The 27,206-nt window shown below is 45.9% G+C and overlaps 1 protein-coding gene across 1 annotated transcript in view; it reads right to left on the reverse strand.

Annotated features, from left to right (window-relative positions):
- Nucleotides 1-338: 338 nt before the first annotated feature.
- FHDC1 (FH2 domain containing 1) overlaps nucleotides 339-27,206 on the reverse strand; it is a 32,741-nt gene continuing 5,873 nt past the window's right edge. The window contains exons 3-12 of the mRNA XM_054595839.1: nucleotides 20,260-20,321; nucleotides 19,496-19,598; nucleotides 13,985-14,070; nucleotides 13,798-13,898; nucleotides 11,770-11,840; nucleotides 11,561-11,668; nucleotides 9,715-9,785; nucleotides 7,311-7,428; nucleotides 4,283-4,447; nucleotides 339-2,417 (exon numbers count right to left, since the gene is read on the reverse strand). Of these exons, the coding sequence (XP_054451814.1) occupies nucleotides 378-2,417; nucleotides 4,283-4,447; nucleotides 7,311-7,428; nucleotides 9,715-9,785; nucleotides 11,561-11,668; nucleotides 11,770-11,840; nucleotides 13,798-13,898; nucleotides 13,985-14,070; nucleotides 19,496-19,598; nucleotides 20,260-20,321 (2,925 nt within the window). The 3' untranslated portion in view covers nucleotides 339-377. The remainder of the gene's footprint in view (nucleotides 2,418-4,282; nucleotides 4,448-7,310; nucleotides 7,429-9,714; nucleotides 9,786-11,560; nucleotides 11,669-11,769; nucleotides 11,841-13,797; nucleotides 13,899-13,984; nucleotides 14,071-19,495; nucleotides 19,599-20,259; nucleotides 20,322-27,206) is intronic.

Consider the following 27,206-nt stretch of genomic DNA (forward strand, 5'->3'; position numbering starts at 1 on the left):
GGAGGCATTCACTCTGCAAAAGGAACCAACCAAAAAAAAACCAACACTGAATTTTTATATTGAAAAATAAGCCTTTGCTATATAAAAACTGGCCGAAATTCCTTTTTTGCTCATTGTGTAAAAAACTTGCACGCCCGAGTCTTTCACAGGGTTGTTGTTTGGGGGACAGGGTTTGCTTGCGCAGCCGTCTGGCTTGTGTGCAGGGGGACTCGACAGCAGGCAGCAGTCCCAGGCCTCCCGGGTTGTACCGTCAGTGACATGAGTGTGGGCAGGTGGCACCAGTGATGCGCTTGATGCAGAACAAAGTTGTTGGGTGCTGGCCTTTCAGGGCAGTCAGTCCTCATCGTATCCCCAGGAAGTGAGAAGACTGGCACCCATCACTTCCACAAGGGATTAAGGATTTTCCCCAGTGTGGTCCGACCGGAGTCTTTCTGTCTGAAGGAGGCCCTTTCCCCAGTCCCTCTGCCCTTCAGAGAGGCCTCTAGGTTGGCACCGGGACTCTCAGGAGACTCTGGGCACTTTTTGGGAGCCCGGGTGCTGCTGGCCCGCCGCAGGGTGCCACCCTCCTTGAGGCCCGCGTCCTCAGAGCCACCCTTCACCCTCAGCTGCCGCTGGGAGGCCGCCCGAATGAGGCCGGGGGCTTTGTTCACAGGAAGAGGATCTGTTTTAATGCACCGGGATGAGGAGGCCACTGTGTTTCGGGCAAAGCTCGGCACGTGGGGTTGGCCCCGGGGGGCGCTGGGGGCCGGTGGAGGGGGTTTGGGCTCTTCTTCTGGGCTCTGGGGGCCGGGGGAGCTGGAGCGGCAGATCTTATTTTCCTCGGACTTCTGTCGGGGGACGTTCCGGAGGGGCTTGGCGCTGGGCTTCTTGAGGGAGCCCTTGGGCTGCAGGGCAGGCTCCTTCCCCGGCCGGGTGCTGCCGGAGCCCAGCCTTGCTCGCGGGGGCTTCTGCTCCTCGGCCACCTCCCCAGGCCCCTTCGAGGACCTCTTGGGTGACGTGTCCGAGGTGCCCTTGACAGAGTTCCGGCGGGACCACGGCGCGTCAGTGCTGCTGGAGGGGTCCCGGGGGGGCTGCTTCAGGCCCGCGGAGCCCCTGCTGGCCCTGGAGATGGGCACAACTTTGCGCATGCTCTCACTCTCCGAGGACGTCAGGGTCCGCACGGGCTTGGACGCTGCCCCCTGGCCTCGTGGGACAGTCCCAGGCTTGGAGGTTCCCTGGGACCCCTCTTTGAGGGAGTTTCTCTTTGGTGCTATCCCATCCTTCCCTTTAGAGGGTCTGTCCCTGGAAAGGCCACCCTTGCAGCTGGGCCCGCTCTTTGCAGAGGCAGAAACAGGGGTCTCCCCAGGGGGGCTGGAGACAGGGTTAGAGGACACTTGGCTACCACTCGTCTCCCCCACCCCAGAGGACAAAGAGCCATCCTCCTCGCCCCTCTCCCCGGCCTCCCCACCGCCGGGCCTGGAGTCAGTTTCCTCTGAGCAGTCCAAGGTCAGCGAGCAATCGGTGACATCGGAGATGCAGGACAGAGGCCCAGGGTCTTTGTTCTCAGGGTTGATGTGGGGCTCATCCGAGGCAGTCCCGTCACCCTCCAGGGCTGGGCTGAGACCCTCTTGGGCACCTGTACCCACAGGCGTCAGGCTACCATTGCCAGTGCCAGAGCCAAGGGGCTGCGGGCTCCCATCCTCCGGAGGCACCAGCTCCACCGGGCTGAGGTCGGACAGGTTGAGCTGGGGTGTCTCCTCTGGGTCCTTCGGAACCTGGACATCGAACTGGGCCAGCCCAGTCACCAGCTCATGCTCCTTGATTCCCAGAGTCAGCGGCGAGAGTGGAGGGGACCAGGTGGATGCCAGGGTCACAGGCTCGCTGTTCCTCTTTTGGGGCACGCTGAGTCTGCTGCGCCGCGGTCGGAGCAAAACTGGAGCAGGTTCCTCCGCTGGCTGCGCTAGGAGCTGGCTGCACAGAGCCGAGGGTGGGTCGGGGGCTCCCCCCTGGCCATCCGAGGCCTGAGGTCTGTGTGTGTCCTTGGAGTCTCGGCCCCTTGGCTCCCTAGACTCCATCCAGGCCACCGTGGGCCGGGCCTGCCGGGGGCTGTTCCAGGGCAAGCTGTGGAACTTGTTGGGGTCCTCGGGGCTGCCTGTGGAGCTCTCCAGGAAGGTCAGCAGCTCCCGGTCAGCAGCGGTGCCCAGGGAGAGGCGGGAGCGGCGGGTGTTGGGGGGTCGGTACGAGGGGCTGACGGGCCTGCGTTGCAGGAAAGTGGGCAGGTCCTCTGCACCCTTCTTGATCAGCATCTCCACGTCATTCTCACTGCTGCTGCGGCCGAATCCCGCGAGATCCCCAGCCGCCCAGGAACGCCGCTTCTGCTCCATCTCCTTCAGCCGCCGCAGCTGCCTCAGCTCCTGCACCTGCCGGTTGTGGTTGTCCTGAACGAGAGGTGGAGAAATATCCAAAGATGCATCAGACACAGGGGACCCGTGTGCAACTGCAGAGCCACTTACCCCAAGACCTCAATGACAGATACATACATGTGTGGAGGAGAGACCTGGGTCATGGGTGTCACTGAGAGAGGCTCTGTGTGTTTACATGTGCATGTGGAGGGAGGCTAGGTTCTCCCAAAGCTATGTCAGCAGAGGAGCGACACCACGCCTGGCCCCAAAAGTCTAAGGTTGTCCTCTGATCCCTCGGCCCAGCTTCCAGCTTTGCAGTCAAGGCACTGTCCCCTCAGGGTAGGCTGTGATTCCACATACACTTGTGACCTCAACTCCAAGGAAACCCAGTTTGGTTTTTGCAAGGACACATACACGCACACGTGTGTGCTCCTGTGCAGTACATTCTACCTAACAAGGATACGGATGGATAAATTTACACCCAAGATATTAAGAGAGGCCTTTCAACTCTCCGCTCTCTGACTGCTCCTTGGTAAAAAACAACAAACAACAAACAACAACAACAAACACCAGAAGTCCCAGGGTGGCTCTGTCCCTCGTGCCCCATGCCCTTCCCACAATCGGAGAAGAGAATTTGCCTTACAAATCCTTCTCCCTTACACCCTGTTCCAAGTATCCAGCTCTCCTCCAATAAAATGGAACCAGAACAAATGCACTTAACAAAGTACACTTTACTGCCTGGCTATGCACTTTAAATAAATTTGTGTCATGGAAATAGGCGGATCTCCTAACCCAAACCTGTTATTGGGTAGCACTTTTTATTTGAAAATCAATATCCTCAAATGATGAATGTTCCTGTCCAAGTTTCTGTGAGGCCCTGGCTCTGGCCGGCTGCCTGTGGTGGGGGTGGGGCAGCCCTCGGCTCTCGGGGCAGCTGGGCTGACAGTATCACACAGGTGGCCTCGACAGCCTATAGAATTCTGACGGGGGCCAATTTGGCCTCTCCCACCCACCACCGCCTTCCCCTGCTGAGCTCACTGCTTGGACAAGGGAGAGTAAACGTGGCCACAGGCTGAACCTCCGTCTTAGCTGCACAGCGGAAGGAAGAATCAAGAAATCAAGGAACTCTGGGCTGCTCACTTAGGGGTGGAGAGAAATTTGACCCATCCCTCAAAGGAATTTGGCTATGGACAAATCTGCTCTGGAAATACAGAGGAAGAGATGATGCCCAAGTATGAGGCTCCACATCAGCACCGGAAATGAAGGGAGGGGAGCTGTTTTGTTTTTAATTGAAATGAAAGTCTTCTTTGCAAAGCCCAGTAACCCAGAGAGTTTTCTGGCTTCTGCAATGAACTCAGAGATTATCGGAACTGACGGTTGTGCTCAGACCATCAGCAGCACATGCGTCTCGGGTATCTGAGAATTTCCAAGTCTGCTGTGGCTGAGGACAACACGGTTCCCATGGTGCCAGCCCCCGGTGATGGCTATGGAGCTCCAACCAGTGAGAGAGGGCCTTCTGGTCCTCCCACTACAACAAAGGTCTCCTGGAAGGGGCTCTTTTGTCCTATAAGGGGAGGTGGGAAAGCCCTTCAGGAGCTTCACAGAGACTTTTTAATATTGTGACTGCCATCATAAGTACACCTGACTAACAAAATGCTTTTAGGGCACTGAGTGTTGGTACGAGCCTCCGAGTCACGGAGGGCTGGGACGGCACAGCTGCTTCCCCCGAGTCCCAGCCGAGAGCCTGGCGAGCCTGGCAAGCCTGGCTGGGCCTCACTTGCCTAAAACCCCCGACATGCGCAACCATCTTTCTACCATGGGCAGAGTGGCTGGGTCTGGAAAAAATAAATAAATTAAAAATCCAAACAACTCAGAAAACACAGAGATGCCATCTGCCATACCTTGACCGCTTTGCTGAATTTGATGCAAAAGTCTCGAAATATCTGAAGGCATTCATCCAGTTTCATGGTTTCTTTGTCTTCGCAGAAAAAATCTATAAGGGTGTGGGCCTCCTCCTGGAGCTCTTGTTTGCAGCTCTCCAGTTCGGTCAGCTTTTCCACCGCAAACTGCGAGAAAACAAACAGGCACGCGCGGAGGTGAACAGTCGGCCGACAGGCTGGGGCCCGAGCAGGTGTGCTCCTGGGTTCAGCTCCTGGGTTCAGCTCCCGGTCTCCGGGAAGGGAAGGTTTATTGCAAGCCCCATGCGCTCGGAACCCAACGGAAAACAAAATAGTTCAAACCAGACAAAGCCTTTGGGGAAGCAAGGTGAATGCCTGTGAGAGGCCTGGGGGCAACAGGAGAGACTGAGGGGCCTCAACTTGCAGAAGGCCACTAACAAAATGTTCACCTTTAATGTCACTGGAAAGAGATGTAGGTGAAACGGGGTCCTATTCTGGCCAAGAGTTACCTTTAGGGTCCCAGAGGTCACTTGCGCTATTGGCGAGTTGCTCAGGTGACAGGGCGGTCAGATTTAATCCCAAATGAGCTACGTCAGGGTCAGCAGGACCCCTCAGGAATGCAGCCCTTGGGCCCAAAGGCCCCAGCCAGGGCTCCTTATCCGGCTACTTATCTAAGTCAGCTGGGCCACTCTGTCTACAGTTCATGCCATTCGGTGGCTTTGAGATGGACCCAACATTGATATTTTATTAAAAGTCCCCAAGAAATTCTGATAGGTACCCATGGTTAGGAGTTACTGCCCTATGCAAATCGTCCTCTTTCCTTCTTCACTGTCTCCTGATTCCTCTAGGACAAAGTCTCCGAGGTCCCTACAGGTTCAGGGACTGCCTCAACAAAGAGATGAAAGAAGCTTGCTTTTCTCCCAGGAGTGCAACCCTCTCGGGAAGAGATCTACCAGAGCCTAGGGGCACACACACGCGTCCCTGCTGGCGGTTCAGGGACAGCTGATGCTGAGCAGAAATGAGGAAGCGGGCGTGATTCGAGGAACCACAGCCCCGCGGACCCTGAGGACAGGGATCAGGCTCTAGTCTCAAGCTGCTTTTTCTTTCACTGGGTCCCAACACTTAGACGAAGAAGGACGGTACAGCATACATTATGAAATCATGCATATCATGTTTTAAAGGCTGGGTTTTGGGAAAATGCTTTTTGAGTGGCGGGGGGGCAGGCCTAGGAAATGGTGAAGCTACAGGGTGCCCACCCTCAAGGAGTCAACTGCTGCTTGACATGCTTGGAGAGCCAGAGGACCTGAAGAGATGTCCGAGGAGACGCATCACCTCCCCACACACTCCAAAGCACTCCCCCTTAAAAGCCCTCTTCTTACACCAACTACACTCAAGAGGTTGCAGGGAACCAAAACTATTTAGGAAACCAAATACCAGAGAAAGTAACCATCTGAGTCAGTAGCCCAAGGCACTGTGCATTCATGTTGTGTTTTTCTTTATGGAGAGAAGGGTATTAACGAAAGGCCAGATCTCTGCCCGTCATTCTTCTGCAGAAGGAAAGATGGATTCCAGCCAAGAACAGCTCAAAGGCAGAAAAATAGGACTCTTGACAAGAATGTACACAGGCGTTTACTCCACCTCACCATTCGAGTCCGAGGGGACTGAGAGGACAAGGGGAAGGAATGACTTAAATGCACTGCAGTCACCCTTAGGACCTGGGAGCGTGACATATTCTGAGGAAGGGTCTGAGACGTCACCATGCTCGGAGTTATTCACCAGGAGTTACTGTTTGAATAATTTTACAATTAGGGTCATGAACACTGGCAAACATGAATGACAACAGGTTAGCAGTTGTGGTGGCAAATTTAACTTTCCATCTCTAACTATTCCAGATGGGATACTAATATTTAGCAGGAGAACAGAACAGGGAGGCACCCGGAATCCTGGGCCTTCTGGATTTGCTTCCTTTGTGTGAACATGCTCACTGTTCAGTGTCTCCTCATCTACTGTTAGGTGTCTTGTGTGCTGGTGGTGTTACACTTTGAGCAAACTCTGTGCACTTTCAGGGGAAAATCAGAGTCTGGTTATATTGAAAAGAAAACATAGAACACATGTTTAATAATAAAAATAAAATCCCAACTGAGCCTGACAAAATCCAGTGTTTACTGATGGAAGCTGAAGCTCATATCTGTAGCTTAATTACAGGGAAACGAGTAAAGGCTTCGGTTGGAACAGCCCCTGGAGCACGGTGTTCCTTCCTGGTGCCAGCAGCCCCGCCGCACTGTTCCCTGTGCTCACCTCCGAGCCCTGGCATTTACGGCAGCTGCCGTTTCCCTGAAGACTGAAAGCATGAAAAGGTGCCACTTCTTTTTTTTAATGAGGAAGATAAAAGAAGTATGTCAGACTACGTGATTAGTGAGTCACAGGGAGCTGTCACAAACACGTCCACTCGGCGGTTTTCTGTTGTTATTCGGAGCGGCCCCTGACACACCCTGTTGGGCTGATATGTCTTGGGCGGTGATAGGCACAGCGATCATGTTCTCCTGCTCGCGTTATAAAACAAGCCAAAATGCGGCTGTGTCTTCAGTAAAAACAAGCGAAGGAACAAGAGTCCAGGTTCTCGGGTATCTTTAAAATTTCTGTGGAACTTCATCTGTTGTCCACAAGTTCGACGGGGAGACGGGAACCCCTAAACCACGGTTTAGAACCACAGCTTGCGATGCCAGGGTTAAGTAAGCGCCATAATCTGATGCCAGCTCACTGCAGTGCGGCGCGGTTGTGCACATCCAACAGTGATAAACAGAGGCTGCTCCCTAACGGAGACCTTAGTACATTTAGACCATATTCAGCATCTTTTCCTCAAAAACAATCCAGCAGAGAATGGGCATTGTAATATGAAGTTCCTTTTACTGACTGATGGGAAAAATATGAATGGGAACCTGCTGCTTCCCCAGACACACCTGTGGAAATCTAACCAGCCTCGGAAGAGCTGCTGGAAGATGAAATAAAGGGATTTGAATCACCCACAGACCTGAAGGAAATCTTGCATCTGCTGACAGAGTTCATCATCCCGCCGGATGTTTTCCTTCAGAGATCTTGTCCTAACAAAGAGCGAGTGCAGTTCTGCCTCCGTGTTATCCAGAGATAATCTGCAAGAAGAAAGGGGATAGTGGGCAGTGGGCAACAGGGAAGCCATGTGTCATGTGGGCACGTCAAGCAAGCCTAAACACGAGCCAACCTTAAAAACAGAAGGGGGGATACACCTGAAACTAATACAAAGTAATATGGAACGTAAAGAAAAAAATCAAAACATAAATTGACTATCATATATCGGTTTGAATGCAAAAGCAGTTACAAGGGTCTATTAGGTAAGACATTCAAGAAACTGGGGGGCGGGGGGGGGTAGGGGGCGGGGACAACCAAAAACTAAACACAAGGGGAAGGAGCCACTGCCATTACATCAACCTATCCCTGTATTCAGAGTTTCCACCTGGGCTGTTTTGAGGAGGAGAGTCCTTCCTAAAGACACATACTGGCCACAGAGAACAGGCTGTATGTAGCTGTGTCCTTGCTGATAACCCAAACCATGGGACTTGTCTGAATACCTTTAAGCCAAAAATCAGCATTAAAAACTAAAAGCTAGTGGGACTCAGATACACTTCCCTGTGTCCTCTAAACACAAACACGAAAGCTCTAACTCACAAAAAGCAAGGCAGCACATGCTGCCACTCCAGACATTAAGGGCCTCGCGGAGCTACTGAGCTGGCATCGCGTCGTTTCCCAGCAACAGCCAGAGTTCAGCGCTCTATTTTAGAGAAAACTAACAATTCTGCAAAGGCTTTTCTTATATATACCAAATCCATACCAGTAGAGCATAAATGATGTTTTCGTCACCCGGTAAAATGAACAGATTAGTCCCCAAATCCAGCGGGAAGGTGATTAGCAAGTTCACATATTAGGATGCTGTAGGGCTGCCATTGCCAATTCTGTTTTTTATGCAGTGAGTCTCTCACCTTCAGTGGTCACTGACAGCCACCTATGATCTGTTGGTACTTCCCCTTCCATTTCAAATAAACAGACATTACTGAACAGGACTTTTCCTAAGACCAGAGCTCGCTAAACTTCCCCACCTAACTCCATCCAGAACTGTCAGTCCAAATATGTAATAGTTATTTTTCTATTTCTGTCTCTTAGTAACATTTCAATACTAGTCAGAGGAAAAAAACAATTTGCACACAAATTCCTTGTAGTAACTCAAAACCAGATCAGCTTATAACTTATGAGAAAGGTGCTCATGCTTTCGGGGGAATAATCTGGTGATCGGCAAGCATATCTTCCATGAGGAAGATGAACTGTTCACACTTTTGGACCGATAACCTCACTTTGGGACAGACATGTAATCTGTGTTCATAGTCCCAACACTGAGACACTGGCCAGTGAGTGACAGGGCTTGGCTTGAAAAGTGATGGTTCATAGGCTCATGGATGTGGTTTGTGTCCTAACTGGATATCGTCACTCAGATAATTAAGTATATGCAAAAAAACTCTATTGCACATAAACCCATGAGCCAGGCTGATGGTGTGCGGAGGTCAGATCACAAGAGGTGACTGAGAGGACAGGTATCTCTTCCCAACTCCTCTTCAGTGACACCGCGTTGGGAGCTGGACATCAGCCCTGGGAGCAGCTCTTACGCCATGGAAATCAGCAAACAATACAAATCAGAACTTGGTTCTCCCCTGAAAAGCTAGGTTTTTGAACACTGACTGCTTTGATGCAGGGATGTGTCTCATACATTTAAAAACACAGAACTCGAGATAGCACATATACACAGGTTATAGCTACATTAAAATACACATCTATAATAGGATCGAGGCAAATCAAAATGTTGTAAGTAGAGCTTTATGCTTGGTAGATACTTTCTCTGTAAAGCTGAGTGACTAATTTAAAACAAAATCCTTTCACAGCCCTTGGTACGGCTCCAACTTCTAATGTAATAGAAAATAAATGTACCATGTTATATCCTACAAGGAAACAAACAGTGATGTATAGTCCTTCAAGTCTGACTGATGATACACAGGCTCCCAGGTAATAGGATGTGTTGTTTGAGCTCTATCTTTTGGGTGTGGAGGGATTTGAAGTTCTTAATCCATATTTTTTTTTAACACTGATTATATTCATTGGAATAGACTATAATAGGTCTTTTTTAGGTTAAAACTAAGGATTAATTTTTCAAAACCCCCAAATTCCAAAGGCATAAACACACACACCTCTGTGACTGAATGAAAGTAAAGTCTGAAAGTTCAATAAGACAAAACTTTTTAAGGGTCACACTTGAACCCAGAAGTTATAAAATAAGTCATCAGTTTTCCTAAGAATGTAGTTAAAAAAGAAAACCCTTAAATCTTCATAATTCACTTTCAGTTTTCCCAGCTTACCTAGCAGCCTCCTGAACATGGTGTAATTTTTCAGAAAAGTGGAGAAGACCATCATCATTCTTTTGGGCTTCCTGGAACAAAACCAGAATTTTCTCTCATTACATAGACTGAACTGGAAGGGAATAATTTTCTCAGAGTTTAAAGGAAACTTTAAATCAATGTTCCCATTTTTATGCTTGATACTTTCAAAGCAATTACCTGAACTAGGAGCCCTGATGTTCTTAGTAAGATTTACCAAAATGCCCTAACTCTCAAGATACATTTGACTTCCCAGAGCAACTGATTCTGTCATGAAATACAATGAATGTGCCTGGTAACTCAGTGGAAGGAGGTGGCAGCCTCGCTGTACACATTGTTTCTCAGAGAATCCAATACATCTTGCTTAAATACCACCCATACCTGCAAGCTTGCCTTTAAACGACCGAGATACCTTCAGTTGTTAAACCAGTTTGCAAACTGAGTTTAATGAGAAGGTGCGCGAGCCAGGGAGATTCTGGATTCTCCACCTGTTCACAGGGTAGGAGGAAGGCAGGTATAAAGGGACCAACTAGCAACTCTGGAAACTTCCCCACATGGGCAGGGACCAAGTTACACAGAGCACACCTGGATACACAAATCTAAAAGGGCGGCCAGAAGACTCCCTGCAGGGCGTGTGGGAGGAGGAACATATTTTCTGATTTTAATGTCCTGAAAACTAACTTTTAAATTAGTCATGAGGTCAACATGGCCTCCAACTTCTGAAGACTACAGTAATAATTGAACTCACTATTTATGGAGAAAGTACTATACGCTGAATATGAAGCTAAGCACTTTATGGAATCATCTCTGTTAGCCCTCTGGGTTACCTGGCTTTGAAGCATCACTACCCTATCACTGGATGAAGAGATTCAGGATCTTAGTTTTAAATGATTTGTGTGAGGAATTACAGCTAATAAATGACAAGTCAAAATCTCTCAGTTCTGCCCTGTTCTGAAGCTCACACTGGAAACAAGCACGTGACAAAGCCTCCTGCCCGGGGTTAAAGCTATGGTCTTTGTATTTGCTGTCAAAACAACAAAGGCATCCAATGAGGGAAAAAACAAACCAGAACAATTTGTTACTTGAGATGATTTAACAACAAAGAGATAATTGTCCTTGGCCGATTTTTCACTTTGTAACTAGCTCCTCGCCATCACACCGACCCAACCAAAAATGGAAGTGATGGAAGGGTCCAGGGTCCCCCTGGGCTTGCGGCAGAGGGTTCAAACCCAGGCCTCACAAAGGGGAAAAGAGGAAGTGATCTTTTTAATGGCCCTGACTCACTCACTCTTTACATATAACTGGTCAACAATCTAGTCAATTCAACATCAGAAATATTTCGACCCAGGCCTCTGCTTTCCATCCCTGTTACTGATTGTTGGCTCTCATCAATGAATTAGTGCCAACTGCCACCAGGAGGTACCCCGATTTCTAGTTCTCTCTCCACTCCAACCCACCCTCCACATTGCCTTGTTTTCCTGAAAGCAAAACCAAAAAAACTTACTCATACCAGGCTGCACACACACTTAGGTTTGCTCCCCATTGCTAAGGCATGGAATCCAAATTCCCTAGCCTTAGAGTCTGAATCCTTCCTACTCTGTCTTCATCAGCCCTCTGCCTCGCTGCCCCCACCACTGCGCTTCCCTCCAGCCCTCCAGCTCCAGGCGCAGCTCAGCTCCCGAATTTGCAAACAGAGCTTCTGCACAGAGAACCTTCTTGGAACCCACCATACCCTTTCCTAGTTCTGACGCACCGTATACCTTAGAAAAACCGCATGCCTGCATGGGGATTCACACACGTTCTCTCTCTGTATTAATCACTTCCATACCTGGGCAACAAAATGCAAAAGGTTCATCCCAGGTTTGTTTGCTTTTGTGTCTGCCAATTTGAGCAAAGAAGACAGTTTAAATCCAACTGCGTTGCCAGCATACCCTCCCTAAAAAAGACAAATCAGAAGAAAAAAAAATATATATCTATCTTCAGACAGACCAATAAAGGGGGAAACACAATGTTTTAAATTCTTTGAATTTTACTTACTGCATTCATGATATTTCCTGCTTGTAGCACCAAGTGTAATATCGAATGTAGCTCCTCACAAGACATTAGCTCTGCCAAAAGAACACACCATGGTACCTTAGAGAAGGCTTTTAGCTGAAATGCTGAAAAGGCAGCTACCAGCTACCACATCCAAATTCAAGAGTGTCTCAGGCAAGCTCTGACCCTGAACTGCACACAAAGACTGAGAAATTCAAGTAAAGCAGCACATCTGTGGTGCACCTTAATACAGCATTTGTTACTGGCAACCCACATCCTAGTGTTTAACTGGGAATCAAATATCTGTAACACTTGATTATCATAAAATACTTCAATTACAAAATTATTCGAGGAGTGGAAAATGCAAACAGCCTTAAACAAAGCAGTACACTGTATTACGGGAATAAAGTTTCTCTCTGCAGTTATTTCTGTTCTTCCTTTATGGCCACTAGCCTTTGACTACACTTATGGAACATGAAAACTAATAGTGAGCCACATTTTGCTTAGTGGATGAGCTATGAGGAGATAAAAAATAAACAGGCTGCTATGACATGCAAATAAGTTGCAAAGCACCAACCCTTAGGGACCAGGCACCCAGAGAATCTGTCTATTTTATTTAACACTATACATTTCATTTGGATTGTCTTAGAGGCTTAAAAAAACTTACTATTGTAATATATTGGTAAATTACCTCTTTAATTACAGAATCTTTTGTATATATGCCTACACACATAAGTATTAAAAATTGTTAACGTATTTGGAAGGCTAAAAAGTTTGATGATTAAAACACAGTATTTAATGTATAAAATGTCACCTAGTATATTTTTAAGTTAATATTCTCCCTGAAGTCTGGTATTACTTTCAAAAAATTACATTTGGATCACTGCCTACCCCTGTGCTATCTGAGGAGGCCAGTTTCTGAAGGGTAACCAGATAAGAAACGTTAGCACCGTGTGCAATGTGCCCTGCTCAATATGAAAACATGTTCTCCCATCTCCCTAGGGACAGGAGGAACCACCCCTCTAAAGTTGTTGCCATAGCCTTGGTCTAGAAAATTTTAAAAGATCCCTAGACTGAAAGAAGAAAAATTCTAAATTCTTAGTCTCCCCTTGAAAATGAAGAAACTATCATGGGCTGAAGAGAAAAACTTTATCTCAACACAGGTTGGAGCAACCAAATGGGAAACCCAAATAGGAATAAACAGTTCTGCGCAAGAACTAGAAATCCAGAAAATGACCAGAGGAAATGAGGGTGGCGCTCTGAATGCTGGGAAGTGGGAGGGCCAGAGACTGCCCTGAAGACCAGGAGGCAGCGCACCTGGGCCGGGCCTGCGCTCTCAGGGGCACAGAAGGCAGAAAGCCCCGCTCCCACGCCTTTGGGCTGAGACACTAGAGCAACTCTGAGGAGTCTATCCAAGCAGCGTAAGCCCAAAATTTAGTGTGTTGTTCAAAAAAACGAATATGGCCAACTCGCCCTTCTCAAATGTAGACAGCCTGCCAGTCGTTAGAGTCTGAGGGGAAGGCGGGTGGGATCAGAGGCACTAGGAACCCTGACAAAAGAGCCACACTGGCTGCGCAGGGGAAGTCGGGAGGACAGGGGGTCTGCTGGGAAAGCAGGGTCCTAGACACCTACAGAGGGCAGAGCATGCATGGCAGGAGAGAGTCGGCTGGTCCAAGGGCGCATGCCACCCCAACCACACACACAGAGAAAGCAAACCTTTGAGAGGGGCAAGAGGCAGCTGCAAGAAGCAAGGTTTACACCAAAGCTTGAGATGAAAGAAGGCTTCATTTACGGGAGGATAATGTGCTAATTAATCAATAGATTGATTAGTCAATTAATTAACTAATTAATCGGGGGGAGTAAATGTAAATAAACCTTAAATGCCATCCCTAGTAATATCTCATTTCCCATTTTAGGGTATATCAGAAATGGGACTTTGCATTTCTAATTTCAACTGAACAACTTTAAAAAATAAACTGCTACCCAAATTAATTAAAAAACAATTACATGAAGCATCATGAATTTACTTACCTTTTATAGCAGTTCTTAGAATTGTTATATCCTTATACAGAGAAGAACAAGAGGGTAAAAACTCTTTCTTTAGCACCATGGCTTCAATCCGAAGCGAATAGCTGAAAAGTAAAAATCAAACTGTAGAATCTGATGTCACTGGTTTAAAAACCTTACTCTGTAAAGAACAATGACCTATGGTCCTTACTTTGGCACCTGAATTAAGTAGTGCAGAAAGGAGTCCGCCAGTGACAGCTTGGACACGTCGCCACTAAATGTTTTTAATTTCTTTATCTAAAAGACAAATGGGAAGAGGGGGTAGAGAAAAAAATAACTTATGATTAAAATGTACCATGATTTTACATTTCCTCTTAGAACTCCTGTAAGCAAATAGGATTCAAATTGAATTCAGTGGTAAATCCAAACTAGTAAAAGTGGGGACCTAAGAAAGGCAGGAAAGGAAATCGCGTCTAGCAGTTTGGTTTTTTAAAAGCAGAAACACCAAACAAGCCAAACAAATTAGACTAAAAAGACCTGTGTCACTTCCGTGGGTGTAAACAATCCCACTCCAACCAGAGAGCCAGGATCCTCAGAGCGGTTACTAAAGGGAGACCGAAAAAGGGTCGTTCTAAGGATGAAGATTTTCTGTAAGTTAATACCCTGGAAGGGAGATCACTGTTTGGGAGAAGGAAAAAGAGACTGAGTAGTCATTATAAAACGGTCCTTAAGTCATAAGTGAAAAAAATCTGATTAGTTTTTAGGATTTGGTATATAAAATACTTAGATTGGGTAAGATCTAATGCAGATCTTTCTGTGGTCAAGTCCCCTTCACATATATTAACTTTACCAGGAGGGACTATGGTATGTCGAGGTGAGTGCACGCTGCTTCTCTGGCAGAAAGAGAAAAAGGGAAATGGCTTAACAGAAAGATCAATGCCAAGACATTCCCCTATGAAAGAAATCAGGTAATATAAGAATCAATACAATAGGATCTGATTTCTGTCTTTTTTTTTAAAGCATTGACTACCCCCGAGCCTCCACGCACAGACTACATACACAGGAAAGAGAACGAAAGCCCCCGCCTGCACTCGGTGATAGGATTCCGGTGATCACTGTTTTCTTCTGCTGCTTATTTTTATTCTCTAAAATGTCTACAGTGAACATGTATTATTCTTGTAAAAAATTAAACTACAAATTATTAAACACACAAATATTCCTTCAAGTACAGAAAGAACTAAGAGTTCTGACATAGGAATGTAGCCAAACAGCTAAGCAGGTGGGGATGGAGGCGAAGAGAAAGTTCTCTTCCACATCAGAGAGCGAGTCATGCCTTCCCCACACGGGGAGAAAACTGGACCAACCCGATGGCCAAAACCCTCCTCCAATCACTGAGTCTTCCAAAGAAAACACTTTATGGTAAGTAGGGCCCAAGACTGCTAGTAAAGTAGGCAGCCTATCTTTGCGGCTTACTACCTTCTGTTATTCTTCATAAAGCTTTCTCTCTTCCACTCTCTGGATTATGTTGGCTGCCCATAAAAATAATATGATTTTTAAGTCTCTTGAAAAATAGGAAACGACATTCAAAACACAGAAGTGGAAGTATTTGCAAAGATCCAAAGATCCACAAACTGAAATATCTACACCAATTCCCTGAAGATATAAAAGGTAATGGTGCACATGCACAAACTAGTTTTGAGTCTGGTCCTTAAGACTACATTATTTTTTCTTCCAATGGACAGAAAATAGCCATTTATAGAATTGAATTATTTCCCCTACCTTTAGGACCCCAAAGTGTTTTTTTACCATTTTTAGTCTTACTAAAGGGCAGACAGATGGAAGCTCTGGTTTAGCTAAGCCCAAATCAGAGCCTTGTTTCTGAACTGAGAAAGCTATGGGATGAATTCTGATCCCTTCCGAACTAGACTCGCAATTCACTATATATGGACAGGGGCAGAGTGAGGTTGTACCTTTTATAAGACCATATATGTAGCATGTGCAAAACTGCTGAAAATAACAGCAGTTTTCTGTCTAAAGCATTAGAACAGGTCATGCTAAGTCATCTTGGTAGGTATTTCAATTAGACATGTGCTAAACTGTAACTGAACAAGGATTAATCTCCTTCACTTATGTAAAGAGCTAAAAATGTTTAGATTTTAAGAGAATGGTGATGAAAAGATAGTATTTGATTTAAATGCTGTGTATCCAGTTCTTAATTCCATTTCAAAATGGGATTTATGTTCATTAAGAGGGATTACTGTAACTTCACAGTGGCAGGGAGGTAAAAAAGAGAGGTGAACCAACCCTATAATTATTATACATTCTCATCATCATCAAAAAGCATTTATCAAACATTGTTAGGCATGATGTTGTTGGCCGGGCCAAGTGACTCTCATTATGACCCAGCTGTGGCCAGTTCTGTCCTAAGAGCAAACAGCATGCTCCTTCAGGCTCACACATTCCTCGGGGCAGGCCTCCTTCATCCCATGTAATTCCACTCACATGGCCCTGAAACAGCAGGAGTTCCCACCGACAGACCAATAGAAGATTCTAGGGCTCCTATGCTGTCACCCTGCCCCCCCCCACCCCCGCTGCCAGGGGCAAAATAAATTTAAAAAAAGGAAGGAATGAGGTGATAAAACATCAGGGGAAACAATTCAATCTGCCCCTAGAGGGAAGGGAACATTTCTATCAACTTCCAATCCTGTATCCCCGACACTGAGATGGTGACAGGGTACCAGCCATCAGAGGGAAGGGTCTGCCAGCTGGGAAGGGGTCCCTTCCACTCCCTGCCTGGCTCCTGCTCCAGCCTCCTCTCAGGGCATGAGAACACTCGGCTGGACAGAGAGCACATGCTAGTTCTTTCATTTCTGGGTCTACCTCTTTCCTCTGCAAGTTTTAACCAGGAGTTTCAGGCAAGATGAATAAACATGCCAGATAAAAGATTTGTGGCGAAGGGCAGGGGGATCCTGAACACAAATTAACCTTGGGCTGGCCTGTCAGCTGAGAATGCAGAGGAGAAAAGGCCTCCTTCCGTCCATATTTTTCCGCCTGCTGATAAGATCACAGTTTGATCTGGGTGACACTCACGCGGGTACTCCGTGATAGCAGAGGCGATGAAAAGGCTGCGTGGTCCCCTGAGAACTTTGGAGAGTTTTGAGAACCTCTGACCTTCCTTCCTTCCTCCAAGTGCAACAAAAGGAACTGCTCTGGGGTCAGACAAATCTGGGTTCAAATCCACCTTCCCCCTTGGTCTATCCATCGTGGGACACAAGACACGGTCTATCTAACTTGTGTGAGCCTCAGTTTCTCACTTGCACAATGAGGACTACCTTTATGTTGCTGAGAGGATTCAATGAAAGAGACAGAGAAAACAATTACAGCAATGATTTATTGACTTTCTATGTGCCAGACACTGGGCTAAGCACTTGAAATACATGGTCTCACTTGTCTGAATTTTGCCCTGTCCAGTGCCTGGAACAAGGGGTCACTCAACGTTTAGACCCATCTTGTGCCAAAAATGAGCACAGAACGTTATGCCGCAGGCTCAGCAACATGCGGTTACGCGCACACTCGTGCATTTATTAGCATATTTCTGCTACGTTCCTAACCCTCTCTTGCTTGGCCCTGTCTCCTGGCCTCGTCTCCATCCGCCATCCTCCACCAAAGACACCAGGGTCGGCCATGGGCCTGGGTGGTGCCAGAGGCCACACAGCACCCACCAGAAAGCCAGCGTGTCCTCACAGCCAGCAAGGGTCAGGAGGCGGCTCTGGCTTTCACCGGGAGCGCTTTAGGGAGGGGCGCCAAGTGGCCCTGAGGACTGTCAGGATGTTCCTGCTGAAGGAAGCTCCCAGCTGAGTTTGGAGGGTGTGGTGAGCTGAAGCCAAGACTCAGTAATGTAAACAAGGAGGAGGGTGGCCTGTCAGATATTCGGACTGAGGATGACCCTGCAGGGGGCGGGGGATGGGAGAGACAGCTGGCCTGGTGGGCGGAGAAGGTGTTTCAGGATCCCAGGCTTAGCTAATAGGCTGAGAGTGAGAGAGCGCTTGGGGACTCAGGGGAGCCTGGGCCGGGGGGGGGGGGGGGTTAGTCATCTTGCCCTTAGCTTTCTTCCCTTTGAATTATGTCCCACACACAGGTCAAAAAAAAGAACACAGTTCTTTAAAACATGAGAGGTTTGACAGCTAAGTTGCCTCTGAAAAACCCCTTAGTCTTCCACAGCCTCTGCATTCTCGAATCGCCTTTGAATTTTCAATTAGAAGTGAAGGTATTAAGAAAACCATATTTAATCTCCCACCTCTTCATGGCATGAAGCTGGCAGCCTCCCTCAAGCCCGACTTCTGTTTTGTGAGAAATTTAGAGCTTTGCAGAGCATGTTCACCTGTGCTAGCAAATGTGCCCCTCACTTTAAAAAAACTGCTAAGGTCGGTGAGGAGCGGGGACCTGAGCAGCCCTGGGGAGGAGTCATGGAAACAACCTAAGCAGGACTAAGATTTTGAGGAAAAACTAAATCTTTTTTTAAAACCCAAATTAATTCTACTGTAGTCATCCTAATTTAAAAAATTGAGAACTCCCATTCTTTACATAAAAGAAAAATTAGAGTGTTCAGTGAATAAGATCTGGGTAAATTATGATTTAATGTTCTTTTCCCTCAATACTTTAAGGCCCTTTTATGAACACGAATAAACGTTATTCATTAGCCTTGGCTAAGATAAGTTACACTTAGTTTGCAAACAGAAAAATCCAAGGTAGAGAGAGGCCGAGGTTATCAGATGTACCTGGAATATCTAGTTACACACTAAGGCCCTCGATTTTGCATTGTGAGTTTATCACGGATGGAAAAAGTATAAATACATTTCTCTTACTGTTACTAAAGGAAATGAAGTCAAGTCCCATCAGCCATGTGTGGGAAGAGGAGCAGGATGGGGAGGGAGGAAGCGGCGGTGGAAAAGGGCGACCTGCTTTTTTACTGTATAAAACTATTGCTCGAATGTTCACAAGTATAGACATTCATGTCATTTCTTATAGAATTTTTTTCAAAGGCCATTTCTTCAGGAAAAAAGACAATATTACAATTTTGGAAGTTCTTACAAAATTATTGTCCTGTTTCTTCCTACCAAGCTCCTAAAGCAACTTCATGTGTGGCTCTACGCTGCGATCACAGCAATCTCACCTTCAGGCAATTACACAGGCAGCATTCGTCAACGATTTACCTACCTCTCCAAATTTTAGAGCACCTTTATCCAAAAGTGGTTTTCTTTGTCTTTACTTCTTTAAAGTATATGTATTATACTTTACGCAGGCAGGGACACTTTAGGCCAAGATCACCGCCAAATGATGGAAAGTTGAATTAAAATCTACTGAGCTTCCGTGTGCCCACGTGCCGTGAGAGGCACATAACTACAGCTTAATTATCTTGACTATTCAAGGAGGTATAAGCATCTGATCCTCACTTTATTGGTGAGAAAACTAAAGTTCTCAGGGGCTAAGAAATTTGCCCAAGTTTCACAATTAAGGGTGGACAGAGGCCTAATCAAAACCTAGATTCTCTTAACTCCGTTAACACATGCTCTTTCCTCTGGGTCACTTCTTAATTTTATGTGAGAAAACTCTGGTTCTGGGTAGGAGAGTTCCACTCCCCATGTGATTTTTGACATTCCTACAAATATTAAGCCTTTCTCACCACCCCTGACATCGGAAAGTCCCACGCCACATTCCTTACCTCCTCTGACTCTGGCAAAAGTTTAAGAAATTCTCGCAATGTCTCTGATCCATAATGCTCACTCTTTCCTTGATGAATATCTTCTACAATGGACTGAGGAGACCTTGAAAAGACAATTAGTCAGACTGCACTGCTAGAGTGCCAAAGAAACACCAGTCAGTGGAAATTAAAACAAATCACCTCCGCCCTCCTTTCAGTCCCGCCTTCTTCCCGGTCTCATGGGCATTTCTGTGTCAGTGATCACGACGGACCCGCTGCCAGGGACCCTGGGGATCCCTACCCCCCCCCCCCCAGAGGCCTTTTCACCCCCAAAATCATCCCTAGGCATCCAAGAAAGGTCAAAGTGGCAACGACCACAGGAGTCTTCTCTGGGAGAAGAAAACCATCCCTTCTGGTCTCATGAAGCTGCTGCAAGAGCCCGTTCTGTTCCACTTTGGAACACTTGAACCTCACACTGTTTTGACTCTCCAATCCAACCTCTAATCAAGGGGCAACATTTAAAAATTCCCTGACATGACAGGCTTGAATTGACAGCCCAGGGCAATTCTCCCTATATTTCAAGCCACCAGATTGGGTTTTCATGAAAGAAAACAGCACCAAGTGACACTCGTGAATGCATCAAAGCCATGTATCTAAGAAGGACCTGAAGGCATGAGGGATGACCTTCACGCATCATTCGACTCTGAGTTTCAGTTCACACTCCCAGACTCGAATGCGGACAGCACGGATATGACTAACGGTGCAGCTGTGTGCAAAAATCTTACTTCTTAAATTGCTTAAGGAATATCCCAATGTTCATGCTCCGTTTTGCATCCAAGACAGTAATCTGGAAAAAAATAAAGACACATAAGATTATTCAAGTACAACTAAGAAGAAATTGAGGAAAGAAGAGAAGAGAATTAAAATCTGTCAAAATATAATTCCAGTTTATAAGAGAATAATTTCCAATACATAAATCTGGTGATTAAGTGATATACCTAATATAGTCCTACAAATAGTAAAATATTATCATTTCCCCAAACTTTCTGCAATGATATATTTTAACAGTAATAATTATATATTATCTATTTTAATATTATATAATTTTTAATAAATTATATATTTAATTTTTTAATTTAGCAGGTTCCTCTTAAAATAAGATACTCCACATTTAAAAGCCCTCATTTGGAAAAACTGTCTTCGCATAGCAAGAATCACACGAGTTGTGAACTGAGAAAGTAAAACATAATTCTGAAGTGATTTCAGAGTCCCAACCCTGATTTAGAGACAAAAAAGAACCAATACTGTTATTTTCAGAAATGTAATAAAATTCTTAATCTCTTTCTAAAAGAAAAATTTCTTTTCATTGAAAAACAATATGTAAGTCCAACAACAGCCCTTCTAGGAGGAGGCAAGAAAGTGTCTTATATTTTGTTTACTCAGAATTTAAAAAGAAAACCCTGTGCTGCATTATACCAAGTCAAAGACATAATTTTTTTCATATCTTAACATCTCTGGAATCCGGATGTGTCTTACAATGTATGAATGACATCTTTGATTTAAAGAAATATGCTATTCCAATGTACTATCAAAACCCAGATTTTGGCTCCAACAGGTTTTTTAGCTGTACAAAATAATTTGGAAGAGTTTTACCAGACTAGAAATTAGAACTTTTCTTTTCTCTTCTTTTTTTTTTTGGCAGGGCGATGAAATACAAAGCCCTTTCTTCATCTGGAAATAAATATTCGAGATGTGTGGCAGAAAGATAACCTTAAAACTGCTGCACTTTTTTCCAGCTGTTTTTTGGTAAAGGGGGACTAGCTAAAATAGGAATGTTGTTATAATGCTCTTCCTTTCCAAATGTATGTGATTCATTGCGAACAAAAGAGAATCAGGTTTCAGATTAAATTCCTGATCTCTGGGCCTGCTTCTAAATTTATAGGAAACAGCAGGACTGGTAAGACTGTTAACCAAAGCTAATGGCACTTCCTGGCTATAAGGTTAAATTTTTACAAGAGCATGGTTGCCTTCGTTTGAAGACTAATCTTAAACAATCAGATTATTTACTATCCTAGGGGTTTATTTCATGTTAACACAATCACCTGCCAACCATAAAATAAACTCCCAAGTTAAAAGGGCCGGCTCCTCATTGCAAACCTACCCTGGGGTTGCAGTTCAAGTTCAGTGTGAAGGGAGGGGAGGGAAGTGGGGAAAGAAAGACTGGGGAAAAACCTGTCAAGGTTATCACCCTTTCCTGAAGGAAAGCTCATACCCAGAAGAGGAATCTAAAGTTATTGAGACAGACAGCTATTGTTTACTATAATTCATAAGTTAACAATTAACAATACGTATATTGATATAGCTGTATCCATATCCAAAGAAACTTTTCTGCCCTCACTTCTACCCAGAATGGGGAAATAACTTCTTTTATTTCTCTCATTCAATTACCACCTCCTGCTATATTCAACCTCCTGGGTCCCCACTACCCCAAACTCCACCCTCATCATCTTCACCCTCCAGCCCTCTGCGTCTCTTACATTTGGCCGAGATCCATAGTTACTGCTGCTCAGAAAGTGATGAAGACATTACTCTTACTAGTCCTATTTGCCATATAAGGAAAGTGAGCCTCTGAGATGCCATTTTTATAATTTCCCCAAAGCAACAGGACTAGAACTGAAATGCGCCCAGGTGTACCTGCTTCCTTTTCACTCGAGTTTCTGTGGGTTTTAATATCACTGAGCAGGAATACAGAGAAGTGGCAAACGTTCCCCCACCAGCCTTTTGGGGGTGTTTCTCCAGAAATGTGGGCAGATGTGAAGAAAGCCATCCACAGGGTTGGTCAAGTCCCCTGGTGACCCCAGAGTTATACGTATGGGATGATGGCTAGAAATCTCGCCGCTAGAACAGCCTCCAGGAGCCAAGAGGCTCCCTTATGCTCAGCGGAAGAGGCAGCCACAGCCTCGGGCAGCTGTCGGCTCTAGAGCCTGAAGCAGGGCTTCAGAAACCAGTCACTAAGAGAATTCAGCAATAGTCTTAAGGAGAAACCTGGGCTGGCCATGACTCAGCACCTAATAGGGAAAACAGCCCAGCGCCTCATCCAAACAACAGAAAACGAGACAGCTGATAACACTGCAGGGACGGCCCCACGCCCTGGCATCCTCAGATTTGCCTGGTGCATGAGCAACCTCTTTCTCGTAGGTTATCTCACTCGATCCCTCTAAAGCAGTGTTATAAAAGTGTTTGTTGAAGTCCTTCAAAGAGGGTTATCACTACCCATGTAAATTAGCTTATCTGACTTCCCAAATGCTGGCCAGCTCAACGCGCTGGGCAATTTAGAAATGAATGCCTGTGGGACTGCTGGGGCTTTGCAATCATTCAGAGCCGTGGACTCGACACCTGGGCCCCCTGTGAGACTCTCGGGCTCCACGGGCTAAGACGAATTGCGCCAAGAAGAGGGATGAGTTGACCCAGTCCCTCTCTCTCCTTACCAGCCCCAGTCAATCCCTATCTACCTTTCGGGATGCTGCAGCACATGCAGGCAGGACCCCGGGGGGAACAGGGCCCGCAGCAGCAGGCCCAGCCAGCGAGCGACGGAGCTCCTGAGCTTTCTGTGAAGGCCCGTGGCGGAGTTCGCCACCCCTGGCCAACAGGCGCGCTGACATGGCCGGTGTGTGCTCAATTCATCCCATCCGGAGGCTTCCCCACCAGGATGTGAGGGGACCTTGCTATAAAGTCACAGCCTCCCCACAGCTGGCCAGGGTGGCTGGGCTGCTCTAACCCCCTGGTGGCACTGAGACCAGAGTCTGTACCGTGTACTCAATCAGTGATGCGCACAGCTGCACCACCTTTCTGGGTAGAGCCTCTAAGGAAGCTCTTCTAGTTCCTTCCGCTGCAGCGCATGTCCTTTCACCTAGTCCCACTCCACAGCAAAACCTGCCTCCCGTATTCTCGAAAGGCAGAGGGGGATGTCTGTTTTCCGAAATACACCTAACAATGTTTGCCATCTTAATCATTTTCAAGTGTACAGTACACTTCAGTGGCATGAAGTATGGCCACATCATTGTGCAACCTTCATCGTCACCCATCCACAGAACTCTTCATCTTGCAATACTGAAACTCTGGACCCATTCATTACACCCTAACTCCCCATTGCCCTTCCCCTACCCCTGGCAACCGCCCTTCCACTTTCTGTCCGTAGGAATTTGACTACTCTGGGTCCCTCATATAAATGGAATCATACACTACTTGTCCTTTTGTGACTGGCTTGTTTCACTCAGTGTAATGTCAGGTAAACTTTGTCTCAGTATGCCAAGGGGGCTTCCATACTAAAATAACACGGAGTAGTGGTTATTTCAATCCTATGTCAAATTCTGAAGAGCCTGTATCTCCCAATATGGGCTCAGCTTTTGGGTTTTGATGGTTCTTCATTTCCTTTTTTCTTTTTGGCTGACTGTCAATTGGGAAATGTTCCTCTCCCAACTTTGGGGGGAAAACCCAGTTGAAGTTTTGGGGTCTTTTTTTCCTCCTTCAAACATATTTCAAACACTACTACCTGGTTGTATAGTTCTGGACTGAGTATGTTCCAGAATCTTATAATAATACTGGGATCTTAACAAAGGTTGAGAAAGAATGACTGATATCTGAATTACAGTGTGGGAGGATAAAATATTACTTCTCATAAATTTAGAAAACCAACATTCCTTCCATTTTCTCTCTCTCTTTTTTTTCTTTTTTTTTGGTGAGAACATTTAAGTTCTACTTTCTCAGCCAATTTCAGTTACACAGTACAGTGTCATCAGCTGTGGCCACCATCAGCTCCTCAGGTCCTGTTCATCTTATCGTGGTCTTTTTGTGAATCCCGATTTTGATCCATCATATTTGACACCTTGTAAGACAGTCCCTTTGCTCCCTTGGTTCAGTTCTTGACAGTTCTCGGTTGCCTTTAATTTCTCTGAAGGATACCAAATGGCTAAGACTGCCCCTTCCTTTAAGAGCGTTTCAGGTTCTGGAGAGAGACAGGTTCAGACCCAACGAACCAGTGTGGGGCTCTGAGGAGGCTGAGCAGCACCTGTAACACCTGGATGGGGAGCTTCTCAGGGGTGAGGTCAGCCAGCTTGGGGGGGGAGGAAGGTGGAGTCTGAGCTGAATCTTTTTATTATTATCACTAGTTATATAAATGTATTTCTAATTACTTTATTACAGCTTTATTACTGTAATATCTGTAGCCTCTTCAAGTTAATTTTTAGGTAACAAAGATACAAGGATGGTATTCCTAAGCTCGTACTCCTTATTAAATGTCCCAATTTACTGTTTTAAGTGTTACTGTTCCTAAAATCAGTGATTCCAAAAACCCAGCTCTTCCCTATCTTCCAGCAACTTCTTCCTCTGCAGTATAATGGAGCTTATTTGTAATGCTTTATAAGCCCTTTAAAGTATGAGCCAACCACATAATGGCAGGCCGTTTCTGTGGGAGGTTGTTATGTTTCAAGGGGACGTAATCTGTCCCGCAGCACGTGTGAACCTCCAGAATGGTGGCCTGTGTGGAGATGCTTGGGAGGCCAGGCATCTGGGCTCAGGGTGGGCCCCGCGGCCGAGCCCGCTGTCAGGGGTCCTCCCTTCCACAGACAGGTGGGTAGGACCACTCCTGGACTTCACTTCCTGCAGAGTGAACTGGGAGGTTTATTACTGGTCCTTGTGAGACTATCACCCTGCTGAGTTTTAACTGCTTTAGAAGGAAAATCTAATGAGGGAAGAAAACAGCACATACTGATTCTTTACTAAAAAAAAAAAAAAAAAGTATATATAATACTTGTAACCATGTAGAAGATGGCATACAAAATCGAAAATATTTCTGGATAACCCTGTTATGTGACAATATTATGTAACATGCACTTAAATCCATCTACCTAAACTACTTACCCTACCTGAGTACTGAAGAGTTACATTGTTTGATTACACAGTTATGGTGATTTGATTTTTCTTTCTAAAATGTCTCTCAGATTAGGACCTACAAGTGTTAAAAGTAAAGATATCTGCAAACCCATGTTTGTGACAGCATTATTCACACTAGCCAAAAGGTGGAAGTAACCCAGGTGTCCACTGACGGATGACTGGCTAAGCAAATGCGGTGTATACATGCGCTGGACTGTTATTCAGCCTTAAAATGCTCACACGCTCTAACATGGAGGAACCTTGAGGACATTACGCAAAGTGAAATAGTCCACTCACAAAAAGACAAATACTGTGTGATTACACTTACTTAAGTGCCCAGAGTAGTCAAATTCATGAAGAGGGAGTAGAAGGGTGGTTGCCAGGGGCTGGGAGCGGGGGGAAACAGAAGAGTTATGGTCTAATGGGCCCCGAGTTTCCGTTCGCCAGATGAGAATTCTATGGATGGATAGTGGTGGTGGTTGTACAATGACATGGATGTTTCAGTGCCCCTGAACCACACACTTAAAAATGGTAAAGATGGTAGTGTCTATTTTACCACAATTTAAAAAATAATTATTTGCTTTCAGTATTTTTTCTTAAGTTAAAGGGGAAAAAAAAGTAAAGATATGCCTAGGGTACAGGGGTGGAGGGAGGTGAGAATAACTCTTTCTTTCCCCCTGAATTTTATATCTGGCTTTGAAATGGACATTTCTGCTTCTGCCGTGGGGCGCGGGGGAAAGACGCCACGCCCTCTGCATCGTCCTTCCCTCTCCAAGGGGTCCTGAACCTCTCTTCAATTCACCAACATAGAGCAGCAAGTACCTCCTAGCCCCTTGAATTATCATTTGGCAAAATAAATGCCCCCAATTTACAAAGGCCAGCTGCCTCCCCAGAAACTTGGTGCTTTTCTGAGACATCACTTTTTTTCCACGTGCACGCATGCACTCTTTCCTTGAATATTCTTGAAACTCAGTAAGTAGAGCTCAGAAACAATGGTGGGAAATGACCTACAGTACAATAAGAAACCCTCTCCCAGCTTCCAGCAGAGAAGGCCGGGGTACTTAGGAAATGGCTTCTTGCTCCTTCCAATACTGAAATATCCTGCTAAGAAGTAAGAGGACTTTGCATAAAGTAAAGAAAGCGTGTATTCAGCACTAAGGATTATCCTGAAGACTTCCTCTCAAATTTATGTCACAGTTTACAGTGAATCCCAGCATTCTCGGCATTTTGTAACACATAGACTCTTGGCTATTTCAACAGGGCACCATACCACTGGCTTCAAGGGCCCCAAAGGAAATTCTTGGAGAGATGGCAGTTAACGTGTTCCTGAGCCACAGAGAAAAGAGGTCAATATTGCCGGCTTGAGAATTCAATAATGCAGGCAGCTGCTTCTTCATTCCAGAGCCCTGCCTACTCTCTTATCTCACCGGCTCCATCTCTGACCTATTTTCTCGTCTCCCTTACAACCGGGTAAAAAATGATGCATTTCTGTCCGCCCCCGCCCCCTCCCTTTTTTTTAGCAGGCAGCATTCTTTCCTTTTAATCCTTGGTTTCCTAATTATTTCTTCTAGCAAGTAGAGGCTTTTCAATTTGTACTCTCATGTTTCTACCCACAGAGTAGGCACACATGCAATTTTGGATTCAGTTTATATAACATACAGTGATTGGATGCCACACTTCCAGTTCACTTCTTATGACTTGCTAGCTTTATTATATTTTTCCTCAAAGTAACACACTGGACATTAACTGGAAAAAATGCTTCCTAGAAAGTCTATCTGAAAATCGCTTCATGCTTTGGCTC

Source organism: Pteronotus mesoamericanus, unplaced genomic scaffold (genome assembly GCF_021234165.1).
Source record: "Pteronotus mesoamericanus isolate MK-2021 breed Mesoamerican mustached bat unplaced genomic scaffold, CSHL_Meso_final contig_163, whole genome shotgun sequence".
Lineage (NCBI taxonomy): Eukaryota > Metazoa > Chordata > Mammalia > Chiroptera > Mormoopidae > Pteronotus > Pteronotus mesoamericanus.